We start from the raw sequence: 23,764 nt of genomic DNA, 5'->3' as shown, positions 1-23,764 counted from the left end.
ATTTGGTGAAAGTGCTTTTTCTTTGGGTAATGACACAAACCCATTACCCAATCACAGCAAGGAATAAAAACATTTAAACTGACTTAAAATGTTTTACTTACTTTGGGTAAAAAAGACTTTCTGATAGTTTGAGGTAATGAAGGAAAACGTTTGGGAAACACTGATTTAACCCCACAATGCCTACAGGAGTCTCTTTTTAAAATGCATATAGTGCAGACTCTATCATTAGTTTGTCAAGTGTGTCATAAAAGTTGAATGGTAGAACCAGGGTCCATAATTATATGGTAGAGATGCACTGAGAACTTGAAACCCATCATCATTTCTTGCTGCATGTCTGCTTTGTTTACTGCATGAGAACATGGAGCGATAAAGCAACTAAGTGGAATGAAAAATTAAAGGATGTTTCCTACAGATATTAAGTGACTTTCTGATAGATATAAGATGAAATACAGGTAGTCCTCACTTAATAACCACAAGTGGGACCAACAATTCTGTTGCTAAGGGGATGTGGTCATTAAGCAACACAACACATGTCTATGATGCACTTACAACCTCACTTCCTCTTCAGTTGCTTAATATCACAACTGTGACTTGCAATTTTACCTTTGACTCTGGAGAATGAAAGAATTGATTGTGTGCAGTGAGAGGTATAACTTGTTAAAAGAGAGGACAAAAAAAACCAATCAATGGGTTTGAATTTTAAACATTGGGGTTAACCGGGGTTTGGAGTACTTCTTTTTCCCATTTCCTTTCTTACTCACACTAGTCGGAATGAACAATGGAGAATGAATATTAGGCTACTGCAATCTTTTTAATATTCTCCTGGTACAAGGACTTATTGAATAATAATCAGAACTGGAAGATATGTGGAGACTTCTATATTTCCTAAAATGATGGCTCTTGACCTGGTTAGTGTTAATTGTGTGCTGGCAGTAAGATAACTAAATTCAAATTGGATATCTGTGTTAAGCATATTACATGAAAGAAGACACTGAAGTGGTTTTTTTATGTAAATGAAGAAAGAATTTAATTTCTCAATGTTTTTTTTAACCATTTATCAAATAGGGACATTTTAGTTTTACCTGATGAAAATTAGATTTGTCTATTCTGGCAAGTAATTTATTTCAACTCATTAATCACTGAAATGTAATTAGTTCTGTTTGCTATTTCTCAAAATGTAGAAGTACCCAGAGGTAGAGTGAAGCAAAGAAGGAGACAATTGGAAAGAAGAGAAGACAATATGAAACTATTTAAAAAATAGAACGACCATATATCTCAGCATTCAGAGGATAGCCGCCTCTTTGAAGTGCTGTCAAAGACCCTTCTTGATTTAAAAGCATCATTTATTTTGTAAGACAAGCCTATCTAATTCCAGTTTAAGGATAATAAAAGATAAGAAATGGATGACTGTGAAATAGTTACACCAAAAGACTCAGGTTACTTGGCACAGAAAATTTCATCCATAATGGCAAGATAAATTACATAGTTTTCTGTAAACGATAGCACTCTATTGTAAGGAATTATAAAACTATGATGTTTTATATTTAGAATGCCTTTAAACTTCCAATCATGTGTCATAGAAAGGTTTGTCACTTTCCTCTTTTAGGTAAACCTCAAAAATGAATATATTATGACAAAGTAGATGAGAACAGGTTGTAAAAATTAAAAAGTGTGACCAATAACCTGATATTTGTATAGCATTATATATCTAGAATATAATGACCTACAACTATAGATAATATATAAAGCAATATCAAGGGTGGTCATGGCTGAAGGGCTGCTTAAGTTGGCCTTTTTTCCTACTGACTTAAATCACTGATTTAAATCGCCCTGGCTTAATCAATTTACCTTGAAAGGAAGGTATATCTCCATGAAGATTATACCAGCAATTGGGAGAGAATGTAGTGGTTTAGTATCAGCATTTGTGTTGCTTATTATTGCTACCCTTGAAATGGTCATTGGAGAGCCACTGCTCAGATTAACATTGAGGTTTCAACAGCTGATTTGTTGCTAATTGGACTTTTGCTCATGTATGTCTGCTAAAGGAATTAGTTCAGTGACAAGTTTAATGACAGTAAAAACTTTGAGCTGTGGTGGCCAAGAAAACCTCTTGTTGCTCCTTAGCATTTTACTCATTCATCATGTCTAGCCTAGGTGGTTCTTTAGAGTGAGAAACTCTGAAGTGAGCATGGTGGGGCTGCCTATGCAGATAGACTCTACAATCCATTCATGTATAATACCTGGAGTTTAGGGCCATCTTAGTCCATCTTTCAAAAAAAAAATGTACCGGGAGCCATCCATGGTGGCACAGTGGTTAGAATGCAGTATTGCAGGCTAATTCAGCTCACTGCCAGGAATTTGCTCCTGACCGACTCAGGGCTTCCATCTTTCTGAAATTGGTAAAACAAGGACCCAGACAGTTTGGGGGTGATATGTTGGCTCTGTAAGTTGCATAGAGAGTGCTGTAAAGCACTATGAAGAAGTATACAAGTAGTCCTCAACTTACATCCATAATTGAGCCCAGAACTTATGTTGCTAAGTGAGAAATTTGTTAACTGAGTTTTGTCCCATTTTACAACTTTTCTTGCCATATTTGTCAAGTGCAGTTGTTAATTAGTCACCCAGATGTTAAATGGATCTGGCTTCCCCATTGCCTTTGCTTGTCAGAAGGTGGCAAAAGGTAATCACATGACCTTGGGACACAGCAGTGGTCATAAATAGGAACCAGTTGCCAAGCATCTGAATTTTGATCATGTGACCATGGGGATGCTGCAAAGGTCGTAACTGTGAAAAACAGTTAAGTCGCTTTTTTCAGTGCCATTGTAACTTTGAATAGTCACTAAATGAACTGTTGTAAGTTGAGGACTACCTGTATAAGTCTAAGTGCTATTGCTATTGCTACCTGAGGAAAACTGAGAGCATAGCTGTCCAGTATGTATGGTAGTGATGGTACTTCTTTTTCAGAGTTGGTCATAAAAAATAGAACAGGTGCAGCTCTGGCTTACTGCCCTGATACTCTGGTCTCAGAACTCAAAGCATTAAGCTGCCAACAAGAAACACATTGACTGTTTTATTATTGGAGAGACTGATGTGATTGATGGTGAGTCAGATGCATCATGGTTGAGAGCACCATCATATCAATGGCATCGTATTTTTGGGATTGAATATCGGGGGGATCTGAAAGAAGCCCTGAAAACAATACATCATCAGACATAAAAATACATTCATACTGACAGATTAGCCCCAAAACATCAAATTTACTTTCCAATTACATACCTAGATATTTCTATTGGAAATTACTCATACGAATATAGACTTAGCTTTTGACAGTTAGGAAGATTTTTAAAATATAAGGGAAAGATAAGGTTAAAAATTTATAGTGATTATATTCCTTGAGTATCATTATTATTATTTGTCAGATGCCAACACCTGCATACAGATCAAATTAAATAGTACAAGTTCTATTTACATTTCAGAATATTTAAAAGTGTCACCATTTGCTTATATATCATAGTTTGTAATAGGCACTGAAGCATCTTCTATATCTCAGAGTAATGAAAAGTGTTTAAGCACAAGTGTTTAGAGACTAAATTGTCACAAAAAGTTATATTATTCTTGTTTCAGTGGTAGAGGTATATTCATATGGCTTTTACATCAGGCCTACCTTTATATTCTCTCTGCTATCTAAATTCCTTCAACTAAATATTGAATGACAGTAACTCTTACATACCATATGCTTCGTGTAAACTTTTACTATTACAATTTATTTGACAGATAGAAGATTACAGTTAAATCCTGTTCATTGAGTAAATTACCAGTTTGCTTCTGGATGGATTTAGCAACAAAAAGCTTTTTGTGTTTTAGTCCAAGGATTTGAAGAAAAATAAAAAGCCCAAAGATCTCATCATATGTAATTATAAGAGTGAATAAATAAGTTCACTGTGTCACTGAGATTCAATGGACTCTTTAGGAAGTGGGTGTTTTGTTATTTTATATCCTTAAATGTAGGAAACCAGAAACCTTGCTATGAATTGTTAATGCCTCAAACAGGCTTCAAGAGGTCTAGAATAAATTTTCAGCACAGTAGGATATAAGTTGCTGTTCTCTATCACAATGTCAAGAGCTCTATTTGCTTGTCATACAGCGAACATAGCTGCAAAAAATGGGCATGAGGCATAACACAAAATAATACAAACATGCTTGAAATATCTGAAAACTTTCATGGAAAACTTAAAAAGGTAATTATAAGTGTAACAACATGGATATCATATGTCTGCAAATAAAAACAGAACTCCAAGTCTGCCTCTCACAAAATCTCCCATTTGATTCATGGTCTTGGATTCTTATCTTCAACATGCATCATAATCATAACTTCTAAGGGACATAGCAGCCAAAAATGAGGACTAAAATCAACAATAAAAATACCTAGCCATGAATGCATTTGCCAAAATAAGTGTTGCTTGCTCCATATATTTAAATTATAATCATAAAAATATGTATGTCAATTAGTATCTAATCTCTAGACATTCCATACAATTATAATATCAAAAAAGTCACATGAACTGGTTCAAGACAGGAATGAAGTCCATAATATATATTGATCTACATACTTTTATAGCAGTAATCACTACTATAGTTTCTGATTTTTCTTGTTTACACCGATATTCCCAGTATATGATGAACTCCTTCATTAAGGATTTAAATATGTAGAAAGGAAACACTTTTTGCTTTATATGTACATTGCACTTCTTAGAAAGGTATATTATAGTTCCTGAGAATTATTTTGGAAGAATATACTTTAAGATTGTGCTAATTAGAAACATTTAATGCAAAATAAAATTATACTCTTTTTTTACTATGACTAAACATAAAAGTTAATGTAGCACAAAATATCTTGATTATAATGATTATCTTTGAAAAAAATTAAAGGAATGGAAGGATGATGTAACAGTCACAGGAAAACTGACATTAGCAAAGCTACAGACCAGCTTATGCTGACATTATTTATTAAAGCCTACAAAATTAGTTGGTGATATGTTTTAATTGTACAGTTCAGAGCTGTGGAAGTTTTACAAATTAGGTTTATAATCCTCAGATAACAGCATGTAATATCAAAACTACAAATCCCAGAATGTATTAATTAATATGCTGAACACTGTGCATCACAGAAACTGAGAAAGTTGATACAAAAGTGAGAGAAAGAATGGTAGCACTGCCACAGAAAATGTGGTCAGAAATAACATCCAGCAATGGCTAACAGCCACAAGGAACTGAGTGTTCATTGGATAGTGCTAACTATTATATTTCAGTTTCCAAAAATCAATAGACCCTTCCTTCCCTCTCACCATTGCTTACACTAAAGTGGCTTTACCTATATGAAGTGGACAACTTAAATACTTGTGTGTGCTTTATAGACTAGTCAGAAACTTCAATTGGTTCAAAATGCAACAGCCCAGGCCTGAGCTGCAGGTCCTACATTGGCTTATCATAAGCTCTATGTGCAATTTAGAGTACAGGTTTTGGCATAGAAGCCCTGTATGGTACAGCACACTTAATGTATTTTCAAGACAGCCTTCTATATGAAAAAAAAAAGGATGACCTGATAAGATTTGGGGAAAAATTGCTTCCTCAAAAATTACCATGAAGTTGGAAAAACTGAAGCCATATGGAAGAACTTCTTTATGATGATCCCTATTTTATGAACCAACCTTTCCCAAGAAACTATATTAGCCTTAGCAGTTTTCGAGTGTTAGGGTGGAACTTGCCTCACTCACCCCATATGCCTTGCCTGGCCAGTGGGCTGCTTCCACTTCTTTTTTCTTCTGCTTTTGGCTGCATGCAAGGAAAGCAGCAAAAGTCTTTCTTTCTCTCCCCCAAACTCCACCAGAAATGAGTCTTTGGGACCCTGCAAGGCATCCTGCTCCAAGAGGCTAGCCAGCACAACAAATCTCACAAAGACTCATTTCTGGCAGAGTTTGGGGGAGAGAAAGAAAGACTTCTGCTTCTGCTGCTTTCCTTGCATGAAGCCAAAAGTCTCTCTCTCTTTCTCTGTCCCCCTGAGAACAGAGGTGGAGACTCCTGTAATCCCAAATAAAGAATGATTGATCGGTAGGAAAACAGGGTGGGGAATTTTCCTGCAGACTTTTGGGGGGATTTTCTCAGGGTCTCTGATCCACAGGATTTAAAATTACGAGTTTGGTGGTCCCTGAGATCCAAAATGTTGGCGACCCTGTTCTAGAGAGCTTTTTTTAATTACCTGACAGAATGTCATAGGAATGTTTCAATTGTTTCAATTAGATTGGTTTTAATTTTTCTGTCATAATGGCATTTTATTAAATTCATAATTGTTTTGGATATGGCTTAGATTCATATGATTGTGGCAGCTTAGAAATCTAATAAATACATAAAATGAAATCCTTCTTTATCAGTTTATAAAATATGGGGCAGACCTTGTCGCTGTTAGGTCTATTCACAGCTGAATCTACGATAAACTGAACAACATACCTCACAAGTCTTGAGTGGCCTCTTGTCATAAATCCCATGCTCATTTTAAAATTATTTGGACAAAAAACATAAAGGAAATATTTACCAGATTACAACTATAGTTAACAAATTGTTAAGAAATACAAGGAAGAATATAAGTTGAAACACTATCCTGAAACCAATAACATGAAATTCAAAGGTAAATATAATCTACTTCAATAAGATACAAAAAAAATATTAAGGTATTCAGCAGGTTCTGACCAGTTCTCGAGAACTGATAGCAGAAATTTTGAGTAGTTCAAGAGGACTGGCAAATACCACCTCTGACTGGAGATTTTACAGTATCCTTCCCCTGCCATGCCCACCAAGCCATGCCCACAGAACCGGTAGTAAAAACTTTTGATTTCCATCACTGGATATAAGACTCATAGTTGAGTATGATCTATTAATGTCATGTAGCTGATAAAAAATGAAGTGAATCAAGGTTGACTTAGCCTTCCATCCTTCTGAGGTCAGTAAAGTGAGGACCCAGATTGTTGGGGGCAATATACTGATTCTGTAAATCACTTAGAGAGGTCTGTAAAGCACTGTGAAGCTGTGTATAACTCTAAGTGCTATTGCTACTGCTATTAGTCTGGACTAATAGAAAAATAATATTCAGATTATAAGAGGTAATAATTTCAATGTATTCTGTGTCAGGCCACATATAAAGTGAGAGATATTTAAGAAGTGGAGAAATCAGGTTGCATCTTATGCTGCAGACATCTTCAAGCTCTATAATTCTAATTGAATTCACAACATGGATTCATTGCATTGCATTGTGTATTGATTTACAAAATGGCCATGTAGAATTGGTATATCAGTTTACCTACTGTTCGCTCAGAGAAGCAGAGATATCAGAAGACACACTTGCAGAAAGATAACCATCTTACCTGATAGTATCTGGATATAGCTGATTTTCAAAAAACAAGGGAGGAGTCTTTAGAACACTGGCTGAATTCTGCAAAAGTGGCTTTTCTTCTTGGCTCTAAGAAAACCATAGGATAAGGAATGAATCAGGGGCTAACTCTCATCTCATTAATGTTGAAATCTAAATATTGAAATCCTTACTTTGAATTTTAACTTTCCACACAATTTTATGTCTATTATGTCTCTCATTATATCACTACATCTTGATGCACTGAAATGGCAAACTCAAGTTTCAAACATTCAGTTGATATTAGATGATTAGTCACTTAGAGGCTTAGAATTTTACACAGATCTGGGAAGTTAAAATGTTTCATTAGAAGAAGTGAAATGATTACTGCTTTTGTGTCAAGTTAAGGAGGCAGAGTCTGCATTCAATACTTTATCAAACTCTGACATCCCAATCTTGTTTTCAGCTGATAAATGTAAAAGTTATTCTGAAAGTGAAAATAAAGACACCTAAATACCTGCAAGTTTATTGTTTCCTCAGACCACCAAGCTTCAAAATCTTTTTGTAACTTCAGTTTTGCTTTTTCCATGAGGAGCTGCAAGTGTTCAATCTCTATCTTCAGCCCTTTCAAGTGAGTAAACATTGTTTTATAACTGCAAAATGGAAAATAAAAGGTTATTACAGGAGATGCAAAAATATGTTGCAACTAAAAGGCTGTTATGTAGAACTGAACATCTCTCACCATTTGCTACCTGCTCACACATTGCAAGTTGGGAAATTGATTTATTCCTTGTTGGATATTTCTCTCTTGTTTATTCTTTATTTGTAAAAAAATTTAAAGTCAGTTAAACTTATCATGTAGGATATGAATAGAAAATGCTTTCCCCAAATATTAGCAACTTACTCATCTGTCAAATAAATGCCCATCAAAGAGTCCAAACTCTCACTGAATAAATGTTGATGAATTACACTCTTAGAGAGTAGGAACTTGCCAAGTCTATTCTCAGAAAGGACTCAGAATTCAAGCTTATTCGGTTCTATAGAAGTGCTTGCCTGATTATGATCTCCTCTATCGTTTTTTGATTTTTGTCTCACCCTACTGCTTTGGATTTTCTCATCTGCTCTGACCCTGAACTACTTTTGGTCTTTGCCTTTAGAACAATGTTCAGCTGTTCTCTTGCCAGCTTCCACTATTTTTGTGCTCCGGTTTAGCAGAAAACCCAAAGCAACCAGTTGGCACCAAGGTTTGGGGAGACTCTCTTTGAAAAGGGACTTTAGCTAATTATGGGATGAGTACATTTAATATCTTTTTTCAATGGATTGACAATCTAGCCAAATCTATGTTTTCCTATTGCTGAAATATGGTCCATGTATAGACAGGAATTAAGCTAACAATAGATTATAGTATATAAAATGTACACGTTGTTATTCAGCAACCTACTGTATACAAGAAACATGTTATTTAAGTTTTTAACATATAATAGGTAAAAGAACCTTATTTTCTTCTGTTCAATTTGTGTTCGAAGTGCCTCTTCTACTGGATCATGCTGATTCATTTCTCGAGGACTGATTAGAGCTGCAAGTTATAATCACTCAGTGTTAGCAATTATATAAATAAAGGCAAAGGACACAGTTTAAGTTATGGAATTCTCTCTCCCCCGCTTCCTTAAAAAGAAATGGTATAAAAAGCACAGAGTGATGCACAGAATACTCTTTTCCAGTTTTCTTCCCACAACCAGCCTATGAAATAGACTGAGACAAAATGTGGCCCCAGGTCATTCACTGAACTTCCATGGCTGATGATGGACTTGTATCGGTCTCCCCTTTTTTCAATAGAAAATACATTATATAATATTAATTCTATAAGGATTATTTGTTCCAATTCATCTCTTAATATTCTACTCTTACTTGTCTTCAACAAAATTATTTTCCTTTTAATATTACTCTTTTGCATTTCTCCCAGTGATGCTGCTGAGAAAATACCTGGGATTTCCTTTACTATGTGCTTTATTTCCTTTACAGTAAAATTTTCTTCCATCCTTCCTGTTCTTGGCAAAGACATACAAAGTTGATGAAGTGAAGATATTGAATTAATAATTCATAAATGTATAGAAATATTTTCTTAGTAAACAGAAGAAATGTCATCTTTTAATAAACTATTTTATTTATTTATTATATTTATATCCCCTTTAATGCCTTTTGAACTATAACTGGTATGGAAGCCAAATACATTTCATGTTTAAATGTGTAAATTGTAAAAAGGTTGATAGCTTCAGAAGAAAGATCAGTAATGCCCTCAAAATGCACTGTAGAATTTATTATGAATATTCTCTGACAATCTATTGTTATTAATATAATTTACTTTTCAGTGCCTCTCTGGACTGAATAAAATTTCAAATTTATCTCCTGCTTATAATTCCCTATTTAATGAAACATGCAATGACCTAGCTATTAACATGCTAAGCTTAAACCATGACTAGCTAACCATAATGGTTGGCATGAAATATGTGGTAAGCCAAAACTAAAAAACTATACTATGGTTTAGTTAGTACATCAACCCAATTCATTCTTCTTCTTTTACAACTGCCAGGGTTGGTCATCCTGAAATCTAGTGCTTTTCATCTATAAGTAGAACTGAAGCTGACAATCAACTGTTAGTTTCTTAGCTGGTCCCAGCTCCAAACATTGATTGATTCGTACTAAACCTACAAGAAGTAAATTACAAGAAGAAATTTTGCATGTAAAGCTTTATTGGTTTATTGTAAACCTACCATGGTTCCTACTCTAGTATGTATTGGGTTTCTCTCTGATACTTTATTTTTAAAAATAATTCTCAATATCCAACTGATATTTGGATGACCGTTAGTTATCTGTTTTTATTGTTTCTATATTTTCTACAATATTTTCCCCTACTAATTTCCTAATTTCTAGAATCCCAAATTAATTTTAACAGGGCAATCCAGTACATTTGTTCAAATGTTGGCTACACTGGTAATGATGTACATTAATGATGTTCAAATGTTGGCTACACTGGTAATGATGTACAGTGTGTCATGGATCATGACACACTGTGACTTTTTTGCCTTTGTGGAGCTGGGATGGGCGTGACCTGTGCATGATGTTTCCGGCCCATGGGCCGCCAGTTTGACAGGCCTGATATACAACCTTAACATATTTTAATGAAATTTACTCACAGATATTCAGTAAACCCTTAATATTTAATTTACTAAAAAAAAGTTGCAGCATTGAAATACACAAACACATAGTTGCATATGCATGTGCACCAACAGACACATGCGCTTGTAATTCTTATGGATTTTCTCTGATAGGCATAAATTTGCTGATTTCTGTGGAAATCTTTCTTAATATCTCCCCACTCCATTAAATAGTAGTGGATCACTGTATGGTAGTACCCACTTCCACTTTTTTCTTTCAGGAAAGTGATTGACAATTCCCTTTTGGAGCTGGGAATGAAACTCTTATCTCAAATGACTGGGAAAATGATGGGACTTCAGCTATTAAAATAATAATAATAAATAATAATAAAATAATAAATAAAGAGCATTTTTAAAAGCTTCACAAAATAATACTGACTATGGTATAGTTTTGCAATAGAAAAGATAAAAAGAAGCTCTGAAAATATTAGAAATAATGGTGAGCTCAGTTGGAAGGTCTTTCCTGCGTCTGCCAAATAGCCATTGAAGTGTTGCAGCTAGCTTTTAAGAAAGTAAAATGCTCCAGTGCAAATGGACAAGCAGAGGTAAATTAAGGTAACATAAAAATAAGTGTCTGTTTTCAGATTTAAAAGGAAAATGTATATGGAAGTTGGATTCATGTTGAGAGGGAGGAGAATAAAGGCTGGCATCCATTTCTGACTTCAAAAAGTGGTTCCTGTCCCATACTGGCAGTAGATCAACCAGACAGTATGGCTCAGCTTATAGTCATCAGGCACTCACTTTTCTTCTCACTTTCAAATAGCAGGATTACAGAGAATGGGGGGGGGGAGGTATCCAGAATCCAGACAAATCACATTTTTAAAAAAATCAGGACAAATTACTTGTTCCTAACATAAGTGATGTAACAGACATTAATCTTATTTGTAAAACTTCATTATATAATTGAAAACAGTTCAAATTTAAAATACACAAATCCATGTATGCACACGCGCACACACACACAAAAGGTGACAGATAAAAGCAGCTATTCTGACCCGGAGGAAATGAACCACTTCTAGGTACAGCCCTTATAAAGCATTTCAGCTGATTAAAAATATTTAAAAGGCATTTGTATGTGTTTATATTTGTCAGATGGTTTCTTATGGAGGAGGTAAGATTTGAAGGTTAAAACCTGACAAATTCCAATAAATCATATTTGGACAACATCTATCTGCTTTTGCTGTAAGCAAAACCATATGCCATTTTATCTATCAATGTGTATAGCCAGGTTGATGTGGTTAGATTAGAACTGTGAAGACCTACTGTACATTCAAGTCATGCTTCAGACAGGGAAGCTACGTGCTTCTGTTGCTGGTGTTCCTAAGCTAACTCACTTCAAGCTACTCCATGTTTATGGAGAAAGGCTAGGAAGGTGTGCCAAGTATACTGTGTGAGTTCCTGGAAGAAAGGCACCAATTTTAAAAGAAAAAGATATTTTTTTTTAAAAAAAGCCAAAAGTTCAAGAGACAAACATATCTCAGTCTGGAATATTAAACAAAATTTAGACTCAAGTGTCCACTCAGCATCTGCTAAGAGACCTTTGTAGGTGTCAACAGTAATACAATAAATACAGTTTAAGAAAGCCTTTTCTGTTTGTCATCTACCCTCAGACTCACTCCAACCTTGCAGGCTTTTAAGACCTGCTTTTGCAGTTGTGATGGTGTTGGCTATGGGAAGATTTTTAGTGCTGTTGTAGATCAGTTGCTCAGCTGCTATTCATGTTATTTGTAATTTATTTCTTGATTTTAATTAGTTAGTTGCTAAGTGTCATGTACTTGAGGAAGAAATCAATATAGATGAAATATGTAAATTTATCAGTAGTTTATCAAATATTCACAACTGATAGTCTGATCTGGGGCAAGCATATCAACTTCTCAGATATTTTTTCAGGACTAAAGGCCTATATTTACTTTATATGTTATTTTTTACTACATTATTACAACTAGAAAATGAAAAAGGAAAGCAAGCTTAACAGTATTAGAAATTCTTCTGGAAGACATTTCAATAAACTACGGACATTGTTACACTGTGAAATCTTTGCAAAAGGTACTGGGAATCAGTAATATAAGTAAAAATGAGGAACCCTTTGCTTCTAGATTCAAAATAACACTATGCTAACAAGACAGAACTGAAAACATACTTGTTGGCAAACAAGGTTCTTTTTATGCTTCTTACTTTATTTTTGTGTAATAGAGCTGTTTTGTTCCTATTGTTATGCTTTATATACCATAAAGTTTGATTTCATGCTAACAACATATTGTTTTTCTGAATTGCCCCACACTAGTTTTCAAGCATTTTCTAAAAGTCTTTCAAATGACTTTGTTTGTCTTCCATATGAATATTTTTTTCAAAGGAATTAGTCTTTGTTCCTTCTTCTTTCAAGATGATTAAAAAAGCCCCATTAGTACAACGATCTTGCATCTGGTTGAAACAGTGTCTTTCCCAAAACCTTTCAAAGAGTTAAAAAACAAGAATGAATAGTTTTGAGACATTTTTATGGGCATGTGTGTGAAAAAGTCACATTTGGAAAGTGCCTAACTTTCCCTGCATCAGGAACATTTTGTATAAACCTAAGATATACAAGTCCATAGTATATAAGATTCTTAAGTTGTTTTCTGTTCTGCTTTTCATTTATGCCGAATAAAAAACCCCCACAACATAGTTATTAGATTTTATCACAACTATTTTTCAAGGACTACAGCAGCAACATTCTTAGAACTTGGCCAATCACCAGCTCAAAAGGATATTTATTTAGAGAATACTATGCCAGTAAAATAACATTAACCTCACCAAATTTCAACTTCAATAGTATTATAAATCAGACCTGCTGAACCTAAGATCTGCAGCATTTTTGCTGGGGCCCTGTTCAATCTCTTTGTGATCCTACAAGAACACTATTTGTTCATGGTCCTTCCCTACATCTTTACAGAAACATCTTGAGGTTTACCCAGCCACTTAAATATACAATGTGAATGGGAGAAGGCTCAGATTACTATATTTTTTTTCTAAACTGAGACATGTGTAATGGAGTTGGTACCAGTTTTCCAACCTCTTTCACATTCTAATCATCGCTCCAGACTTAAACTAAATAATAAATTAAATACATATATAAGTTAGTTACAGAAACAGAAATTGAAAAGAAACAGAACAGTAGTGGGGAAAGAGACAGGAAAAACAATGGAGGCTCAGAGAGATATATGGGTAGAAAGCAATGAGAAAGAGAGAGACGGAGGGAGAGGGAAGATACAACCACCTAATTTAAACAATAGATGACACAATAAACCAATGTTTGGACATTACTACATCAGATTGTTGGTAGAATTTAGAAGGGGGGGGAAGGAAGAAGTGATAAGTGGTTGATAACAAAAAGAAAAAAAAAAGAAAAGGGAAAGGAAGGGCATAAAATGAAGACTGGGAAAGAATGTATCAAAGATGCCAAGAAAAAATAGAATAAATTGGAAAGGAAACATTTCAGCTAAAATTATAACAAACAACAAATTACTGAAATTATGACAAATGCAAAAATTAATATAGTGAGACTGACATTTTGAACTGCTAAAAATTTAAAAACGACTCCGTAATGTGCATTGCTTACCTCAGCTATATGGAACGTTCATGGGCTTGAGAGATATAATCATTTTTAATCTAAATTTACAGTGAAGCTATGTTTTTTGAATAAACATACAGTCATGTGTCTTGTTTAGACACTACTCAAGACTGAACTTTTAAACATAAATATTCATGTATGAGAAATGATTGTAGTTGATATGTTTATATATCTACACCAGCCATCGGAATTTATCTGCAATTACATCAGAAGTGGCCCATGAAACTGGTAAATCTATTAAAATGCACAGTATCTGCGTTACCTATAAAGTATGCAATTTGTACATGTATATCATTTAAGATTAAATCAATTCTTCTTTATTGAAAGATGCCATATTACAACTTGATAATATAATTACAGGAAGGAATTTTAACCATCTTTGTTTCCTCAAAGTATCTATTCATTGGATCCAAAGCAATATCTCCAATGACAGTCAAGTGGGGAAGCCTTGCCATATACTTAGCAATGGCTAAGGCAGCCATAATTTTCTCTGAAACTTGACATGAGCTACAAAAAGTAGAGCTATATATATATATATAATTCAGAAAAATCATTCATCTTTACTTTGTCTTTATAATTAATTTGTTTTATATTTTAAATTTATTGAAAATTTCCACTAACAAGCAGAATTTTAATAAATATTCTAATGTACATAATAGTCTTTCCCAACCTGATGCCTTCAAATATGATGCAAATTTAACTTCTAAAAAGCCTGCCATTCTGGCTGTAACTTCTGGGAACTGCAGTCTCAAGACATGTGAAAAATGCCAGGTTGAAGCCAATAGCTGTAAAACATCAGTGTGAACACTATATTGATAGACATGAATACTGACTAGAAGTATGCTATTACTAACTAAAGCCATTAACATATTTGTTAATTTAGCTTCTCATTGACCTTGTCCCAAAATATCAGTTTTCTCAGACCTATTCCACTAAATCAAAATTATTGGGTAACATATTTAATTATATTGTAAGCTGCCCAGAGTCCCTGCAAACTGAAAAATGGATGGCATATAAATTTAATAATTAATAATTATTATAATTAATTAATAATAATTAATTAATAATTATAATTATTAATTATAATTAATTAACAGTTACTTTCATATATTTAATTGAAGCACATAATTATTACAATTGTTTTTACAGGATCGATGAACATATTGCTCCCCACCCCCGCCCCTGGCTCATGAATTAATATGTTCAACTCAACTTTAATACACAAGCAATTATTTTAATGAAGAAAATTTATTTTCTATGCCTTTTAATTTTTCCTTGCATCACTGTTTTTACAGATTTCCTGCCAATAAGCTCATTTGCTATGGCACTGAAGAAATATGAAGCTTTTAAGATTTAAATCAGTCAGAATAAATTCTTTTTTTCCCTAAGGCAAAATATTCATGGAATGTTTTGAGGTGCATATTCAGATATGTTACCAAAATCTTGTTCCAGAATTAATGGAAAATCTATGTTCGTAACAAACATCATCTGAACAACCTATTTTTTCAATCTCAGAATTCCAAGAGTAACTCTTAAGAATAAATAATGCCAATTGCTTTATTCTACGCTTATAGAAATATTGGATTTCCCCCCCTTTTTATATAGGATGAATGCTCTAACACGCCTCTAGGAGTCACTATTGAAAGTGATGATAAAAAATAGCTGTAGATATTTAGCTAACACAGACAAATGTGGATTGTTATTATTTCAATTTCAAACACAAATATTCAGAAACATGTACTATAGCACTGAAATGAAATTAACTATGAAATACTGAGATAAATCCAACTCATATTCAATCTTCACATGCACCACCATCACTACTTCGCCTATTGTTGGCCTTCCCCATATTGCTGCTCCAAAGTAACTTCCCCTTGGCCTCTGAGTTGCAATTGTTGTCATCCACAACAATTTTTTGGAAACTTTCCTTTGGTAACTGATAGAATTGTAGTTTGTTCTTAGCCCTTCAAATGGCTGGGAATGGGACCACAATACTTTTTATTCTGTATTCTGAGTAGGAGTAGATATAGAATAATATTCTTCAGGAATATGTTACTAGGAAATACTAATCATTTATCTAACCATCAGTCATCTGGCATGCAGAGATGGCATGAGAAGAATCTTGAGATAAAGCATCTTTCTAAAAAACAGAAAGGGCTGAATATTGTTAAATGAGAATTCTGCATCCTAAGGATATCCCACTGAGAAAAAAGATTGCTATTATTCAAAATGTTTATAATTTGTCTCCATCAAGAAAGGCACTTCAATTAAAAAAAAGGTAGCTAACAACATTAACACCCCCCAAGGAAACATTATCTTGAATTTTATCCTGGGGTTTTAAAATATAGTTATGTTTACTAAAAACAGCTTATTTCATTATTATGTCATACTTTTATAGTTATCAGGAAAAATCAGAAGAATAGACACCTGATTTCATTTCCCAGAGCACATTAAACAAATAACCATACTTAAATCACACAATAGTGTTACAATAAATTTAAAAGGATAAATGAGCTTAAAAAAACAATTTTGGAAGATGCAAAATTAGCAAAACAACTACATGTCTGGTGTTAACATATGAAACTGTGATCTCCCATTGATAATATAATGTATGAAGGATATATAAAGGAAGTTTACCAAACTATACTAATGGCATATAAATTATTATACAGTCAATATCTGCTCAAAATTGCCAATTATGTATGATCCTGAAACAGACTACTTAACATTTATTCCATGTAGTATTTCCCACATCAGTTTCAGAGAAGAATGAGAATCATAAACATTTGAAAAGGCTCCATGTATTTAAAAGGATGCTTGCAAATATTTGATTCCATTTGCTTTTTTTATCTGCTCTCATAGATTGTAGTGTTACAGTTCATTCTAGGATAATGTTTAACAAAAACAAACCTAGGCATAAATCAGCATTATCCAAATGGCCTCAGATGATTAAGTGCATAACTTGTGGTAAAGAGTAACCCTAGTGAAATTTAAATAGCTAAATCTGCTGCTGCTGCTAATGTGAGTATTGTGGGACATTTGTCTACAATGAAGGAAGAAGATCTGAAAATTTTGTTGCATGAACTATAACAATATGAAAGAAACCCTTCCCCCCACCAAAAGATTAACACCATGTGAACTTCTACAAACAAATACCATTGGGGAAAACACTTTAACCTGGAATATTATACATACCTTGTGCTGCCTTTTGCATGTGCCGCTGGATTATCTCTTCTTTCAGATGATCTGTGCAAAAAACAGAATCCAAATCACTTAAAGAATTTTCAGACTCAGATTTCAATTTTTAAATAATAACTTTGCATACTTTTTGCAATATTCCCATTTACTCTCATACTTTGCATATTCCCTTACATTGACCCAACAGATTACTAATAAAAATATTCCTCTCTTTACTTTGACACTAATATCTTTAGAGACATTGGTACATATTTTGAAAATAAATACTCCATGAGAATGGCAACAGTGGTGTTCCTTAATCTCTCTCCCTCTCTCTCTCTCTCTCTCTCTCATACTACTCTCAAATAATAACATATTCTTTTATATATATATTATTCAAGATTTACAAAACACATAACAAATAAAGAAAAAAAATAAGAAAAAAGCAAAATGTGCAGAAAGAATAAAAAAATTGAAAGTTTATTTCTTTTGCAAGAAATATAACTACAGTTACAAAATTATCTCTCACTCAAAACTACTATCATATCTCACTCAAATTACTATGATTACAAAAAAGCTCATTTTTTTCTATTATCCATTTATTGTTTTTTTAGTCATCAAACCACAAATCATAAGTGGATTTTTTTCTGTTTCATGCAAAAGGTCTATACAGGTTTTCCAGACAATCATAAATGTATTTCTTTTTTCTAATGAAAGAAGTTGATTTAACTGTTTTGGAAAATTCTATCATCTTCCCCAACCATTCCTTTATTGCAGATAGTGAGAATCTTTCCACGTCTGAGCATAATAGTCTTGCTGCAGTTTTCATAAATAAAAGCAGAGTTCTATTACCTTTTTTATAGCTGCTTATCCATTACTAAATAATAGAATATTCCAAAATCTACTATAACGTGTAGTATCCGCTCCTTTTAATCTGAAATGCTTGGGACTCAATCTTTTCTACCAGTAAGCTATAATGCATCCCCTCATTTGAGTGGTAGTCCCTTCTCCAGAATTTTGCCTAGCTGTAAATTTGCTAGCAATATATACTTAAGAAGCATATAATGTCTATGCAAAGAATCTTATCTTCTGCTTTTCTTTTGACCATGCAATAGTTCCTATACACATTTTTCCTTATATCAGACATTTATAAGGAATAAACTTTTGATAAACACCATCTAAAGTAGTTAATAATTGAATAAATTATTTTTATATTGATCACAACTTTTTTTAACAAATCTTTTTTTTAATAAAAAAAATAAAAAGAGCATTTCTTTAGGAACAGATAAAATTCAGACCCAAGCCAGTTTGCTTGTAATACAGAACAGCTTTCATACTTATATTCTACATTGGATTATAGCTGTAAGAGAAAAAGATATACCAATATAAGTGTTGAAATCATCTTGATAATTTCATTGTAAACAATGTTTTTGTTAGTGCTAGAAGATTCATGCTAAATCCTAGCTTCCTGGGCAACATATATGGTAAATGTGAGAGCGCAAAAGATTCCAGAATAATTATGGCTATTCTCATGGAAAAAAATGTGTTGGCTAAAATATATGTCTTTATTCTATGTGTTACATGAAGATGAATAATGTACACATGAGAACGATTTCATGAGAACTTATTCATCAAGGAAAAAGAGGCCAAAAGTAGGCCAAAATAAGAAAATTCTTTTCCATAGGGATCCATGAAAGGGAGGAGCAAATGAGAAAACATGATGTTATGATTCTCTTGCAATACACATACGGGGGCAAATATGTGCACTTTATCATTTTGACATAATCTCATTTGCTATAGATATATAAGTGTACTTTCCCCCATAAAATAGGGAATAGCCACTACTTTGTAACATGAAATTATGTCTGAAATAGAATCATTAATAACTACTATTTAGACTATTCAGAAATTTAGAAATAAACTATTTTATTTACTATTACTATTTAGAAATAAACACAGATATTGCAAACATAGTTTTAAAGCATGGAAGGGTAAAAATAGTAATAAAACTTTTTAAAAAAATATGTAATTGCCACATGTAATTTTGCAAGATGTCCAGCTGGAAATTGAAGACTGGAAACTATAACTGATAAGAATTATCTAGCATATATTTAAAAAATGTTGTGTATGAGTATGTTTTAATATAGTTATCTCATAAAATTAAATCTAAAATTAGACCCAGATCCCAAATGCAATGCTTTATAATGGGGACTTAAAATATCAAAGGTGAATACCAGAGAGCTGCAACAAATTTATGAATAACTTTGATTTCATTATGAATTAAACAAGGTAATTGATTACAAATATGCAGTGAGATTAGGTAGAAAACTATTACTAACAATATCTGGCAATCATCTTGATTCAAATTTGTCCCCCACAATAATACTGATGTCTGAAAGTAGATTCTATTCTGATTAATTCCACTAACACATTTGCTGACAGAAGTACAGTATATGCATTTAGTATTGCAGTTGGGCTTTTCTATCATGCAATTTTTAATGACTTTATAAAACCTTTTCTATGATTATATATTCCCTGAATGAAATGGAGAAATGGAGCATGGAAATATACTGGCGTTTAATTTTGTATAACAATTTCAATTTGTGCCACTTCAAATATGTCAAATTCTATCACTTGCTGGCAACATATTTTATAAAGGAGTGTACAAAACATGTCAAGGTTGAAACACCTCTAAAACAGCCAGTTCCAACCATGGAACTGAATGTTTCAATATCAATGGAAGTAATGATGTCATCTTCTTTGATGACAGAAGAGCTTTTTCTAACCTTACCTTTTCAAAAGTACACTGACCTGAGCCATTCTGACCTTAATTTGGTGGTTTGAATGCTTTTGTTTTTGAGGTCAGAACATAACTGATAAAGTTAGAACAAACTGTTCTAATGTTGAAACAGTTTTAGTGAGATTGGACTGGAATGTTTCAAAATCAAGGTATTTCAAACTTGAAGGTTTGAAAGTTTTGAACATCTTGTAGAGCTCAATGAATGTTAATACAAAAACCTCCTTCATTAAAATTATCAGATACGTTCAGAAATTTTAGTGTTAGAACTGAGAAGTACTGGTGGAAATGTATTGTCCACTTCATAGAATTCTTAGCATCATAGAATCACAAGAGATCTGAGAGGTGAAGTCCAACAATAGCAAATTCACTACACCGTACCCAATAGCTGAGTATCCAGCCTCTGTTTGAAAACCTCCAGTAAAGGGGAAGAAGTGGTTCTTTGCAGTCATCTATTCCATTGATTGTCTGTTTTTACTGTCAAGAAGTTCTTCCAAATTATCTAATCTATATAAACATCCTTGATGTTCCATCCCATTAGTTCTAGTCTTACCCTCTGGAGCAAATGAGAATAAGTCCAAACCCCCTGAAATATGATAGCCCTTCAGATATTTAAACAACCTTATCAATCTTCTCTTCCGCAAGCTATATATACCTACTTTTTTAACAGTTCCTCATAGAATTTGTTATTACAGTGTATTCTTCTACAGAATATCCTCAAGAGGCTCACTGATCTTGAAGGAGTGTTAGATGGGAGTAGTAGCAATTTTGTGAATAAGCTAGAAAGAATTCCTGTCACCACCAAGTTTTAATGTAACAGATGTTCTTAGGTAAACTTTATTGAAATTAAGTATTTGAAAAAGATACAAAATAGTGAAGGTAGTGGAAAGAGTATGATGATAATAGCAGCTTTCTTTACAAAAATTATTTATAAATGACTGAGTATGTCTCTTCTATACCTTTAATATTGCATAGAATTATATAAATAAAGCAGATGTTTAATAGCAAACATTAAAAAACCCCATATACTCTGATTCATATTCTTTGTTTTTAGTTCTAGCTCAATTAAGAACAAAGAGCTGGCTAAATTAATGTTTCATCTACATTTAGGATTTTGAAATGTTTAGAAAACAGTTGATTTGAGAACATTTTTAAAACATGTAATAAATATGGCTCTTAAAAAACAGCCTGCTTATATTGGCTCTCCAGTAATTGGAGATTTAATTAACTGGTACATCGCATCCAAAAGGCATATTGATGCAATTAGAGCCCAGCTGAAGATTTGCAAAACAATTGCAAGCTTTTGTGTCTCTAAGAATCAGGCAAAACAGTTAAAATCCAAAGGAAAGGGGAATATTGGGAGCTGAAGGCTTAAGTAAAGGGTGGTGAAACCTGGCCTGGCAAGGATAGGTATGAAAGGGATTTGGGTGTCCTTGTCAACCATACGTAAGCTGGAGATAGCAGAGTTATTCAGCTGCTAAAAAAAAAAAAAGCTATCTAGGATGCATTAACAGGAGCACCAAGTCAGATTATGGGAAGTAATTATTCCACTTTCCTCTACCAAACCACATTTCTCTGAAATAGGGTACCACAGTTCAAAAAGTGCCAAATTGTATAGCAAGTTAGAGCAGTGGTTCCCAAAGTGGGCAGTACCACCCCTGGGGTGAGTGGGATGCCTGAGGGGGGCAGTAAGAGACAAGGGGGCCGGCAGGGGGCGCTAAGAGGTGGCAGGGGGCATTCGAGGTGTTGGCCCCACAGGCTCACTGACTGCTGGCCATGCAGCCCATTGATTGTTTCATCGCTCCGTAGCCGGCACCTCGAATAAAGAACCCACGCGCGGTGAGCCTTGCCAAGCCTGGGGGGAGAGATGGGAAGTGGTGGAAAGAGGGCGCTTTAGCTTGCAGGCTGTCCTCTCCAGTGGAAGCGGTGGAGGCATGCCAGAAGGCTTGAAAGCAAAACCCTCCCAAGGCGTGCAGTGGAAGGGGTGGATGATCCGGCGTTAGGGCCCCCTTCCCCGGAGGAGAACAGGGAGTGCGCAGCGCCTGCCTGGCCTCCGCCTCTCCAGCCAGCTGGGCTTGTGCACAGGATGCGGGTGGGTGCAGCTGCGGCTCCCCAAGGCATGTGGCTCAGTTCAGTTCAGCTCTACGTGACTGTCCCGAACCTAGAACCTAGCCTCCTTCTGCAGCCGGGTTCTTCTGACCGAGCCCTGCGCTTGCTTGCTTAGTTTCCAAGCGATTGTTCCCTCCGCCTCCCCTGGTCTGGTCTGCTTCTGCACACCTTCCTCCTCCTGAGCGGAGCATAAAGATGGGCGGAACGCTTCACTGAAGTTGGGAGTTTCTGAGCGTGTGTAGAGTACCTCCCCTTGCTTGGCCCGATGGAAGTGGACTTTGGGTTGAAGCAAAGAGGGTGAGGTTGGCTGCATTGCTGCCCCGGGGAGGTTGGCATTGCAAAATTGGATGCCAAAGGGGGCTGGAGAAGGGGCAGAGGGGCAGCTGCAGGGGGCTACAGAAGGGGCAGAGGGGCAGCTGCATTAAAGAGCAGGAAGATCTTAGCCATGGTTTATTCATTGACTAAGCTGGAATCAAACAGCATGCTAAACTCTAAACCAGAATGGCTAGGTTGATATATTCAGCCCGTGTTTCTCAACCTTGGCAACTTGTGCGGACTTCAATTCCCACTCTGGCTTTGCTCTACTTCCTCAAAGTGCCACTGCTGTCACATTCGTTCTGTCTGTCTGTCTGTCCGTCCATCCGTCCATCCATCCATCCATCCATCCATCCATCCATCCATCCATCCATCCATCCATCCATCCATACAAAAGGTCTGCCTGCCTGTCTGCCTGCCTTTCTTTCTTTCTACCTACCTACCTACCTACCTACCTACCTACCTACCTACCTACCTACCTACCAATATAGATCTATCTATCTCTCTATCTATCTATCTCTCTATCTATTTATCTATCTATCTATCTATCTATCTATCTATCTATCTATCTATCTATCTATCTATCTATCTATCTATCTATCTATCTATCTATCTATCTATCTATCCATCCATCCATCCATCCATCCATCCATCCATCTATCCATCCATCCATCCAAAATATCTGTCTGTCTCTCTCTCTCTCCATCCATCCCTCCATGTTCGAAGTGCCAGCCCCATAGGCACATTGGGAAAGTAAAGCAAAGCCAGTCTGGGAGGGAGGGAGGGGGAGAGAGCGAGCGAGCTGATGCATCAGATTGAAATGAGGCCTAGTTTAGACTGAGGCCCTTTTCCACATTGAAACATCTTTGCCAGCATCTTTGCAAACATCTTTGGCTTTTATTAAAGGTTTTGTGGACAAAACATGGTCAAGACTATCAGGAAGCTCTCACATTTTGTTGAGGCTTTAAACAGGATCCATTGAACCAGATCTCCACCCTAAAAAATTACTTTTCCCCAATGTATTACAATGCCAATTCTGTAGAAGGCAAAACCAAAATTCTGGTAAATTACAAGATCACACACACTCCCTTCTAACCCTGCTGGAGCAGGTGATTGGACTAGAATAGATATCTCATTAACTTTCT

The 23,764-nt window shown here is 34.8% G+C and overlaps 1 protein-coding gene across 1 annotated transcript in view; it reads right to left on the bottom strand.

Moving 5' to 3' along the window:
• Positions 1-23,764, bottom strand: part of KIF6 (kinesin family member 6) — a 120,284-nt gene that overhangs the window by 10,094 nt on the left and 86,426 nt on the right. The window contains exons 16-19 of the mRNA XM_026695363.2: positions 17,417-17,467; positions 8,894-8,975; positions 7,917-8,052; positions 7,416-7,510 (exon numbers count right to left, since the gene is read on the bottom strand). Of these exons, the coding sequence (XP_026551148.1) occupies positions 7,416-7,510; positions 7,917-8,052; positions 8,894-8,975; positions 17,417-17,467 (364 nt within the window). The remainder of the gene's footprint in view (positions 1-7,415; positions 7,511-7,916; positions 8,053-8,893; positions 8,976-17,416; positions 17,468-23,764) is intronic.

This window comes from Pseudonaja textilis, chromosome 1 (genome assembly GCF_049901715.1).
Source record: "Pseudonaja textilis isolate UNSWEBS1 chromosome 1, rPseTex1.2, whole genome shotgun sequence".
NCBI lineage: Eukaryota > Metazoa > Chordata > Lepidosauria > Squamata > Elapidae > Pseudonaja > Pseudonaja textilis.
This window is presented reverse-complemented; position numbering and strand designations above follow the sequence as displayed.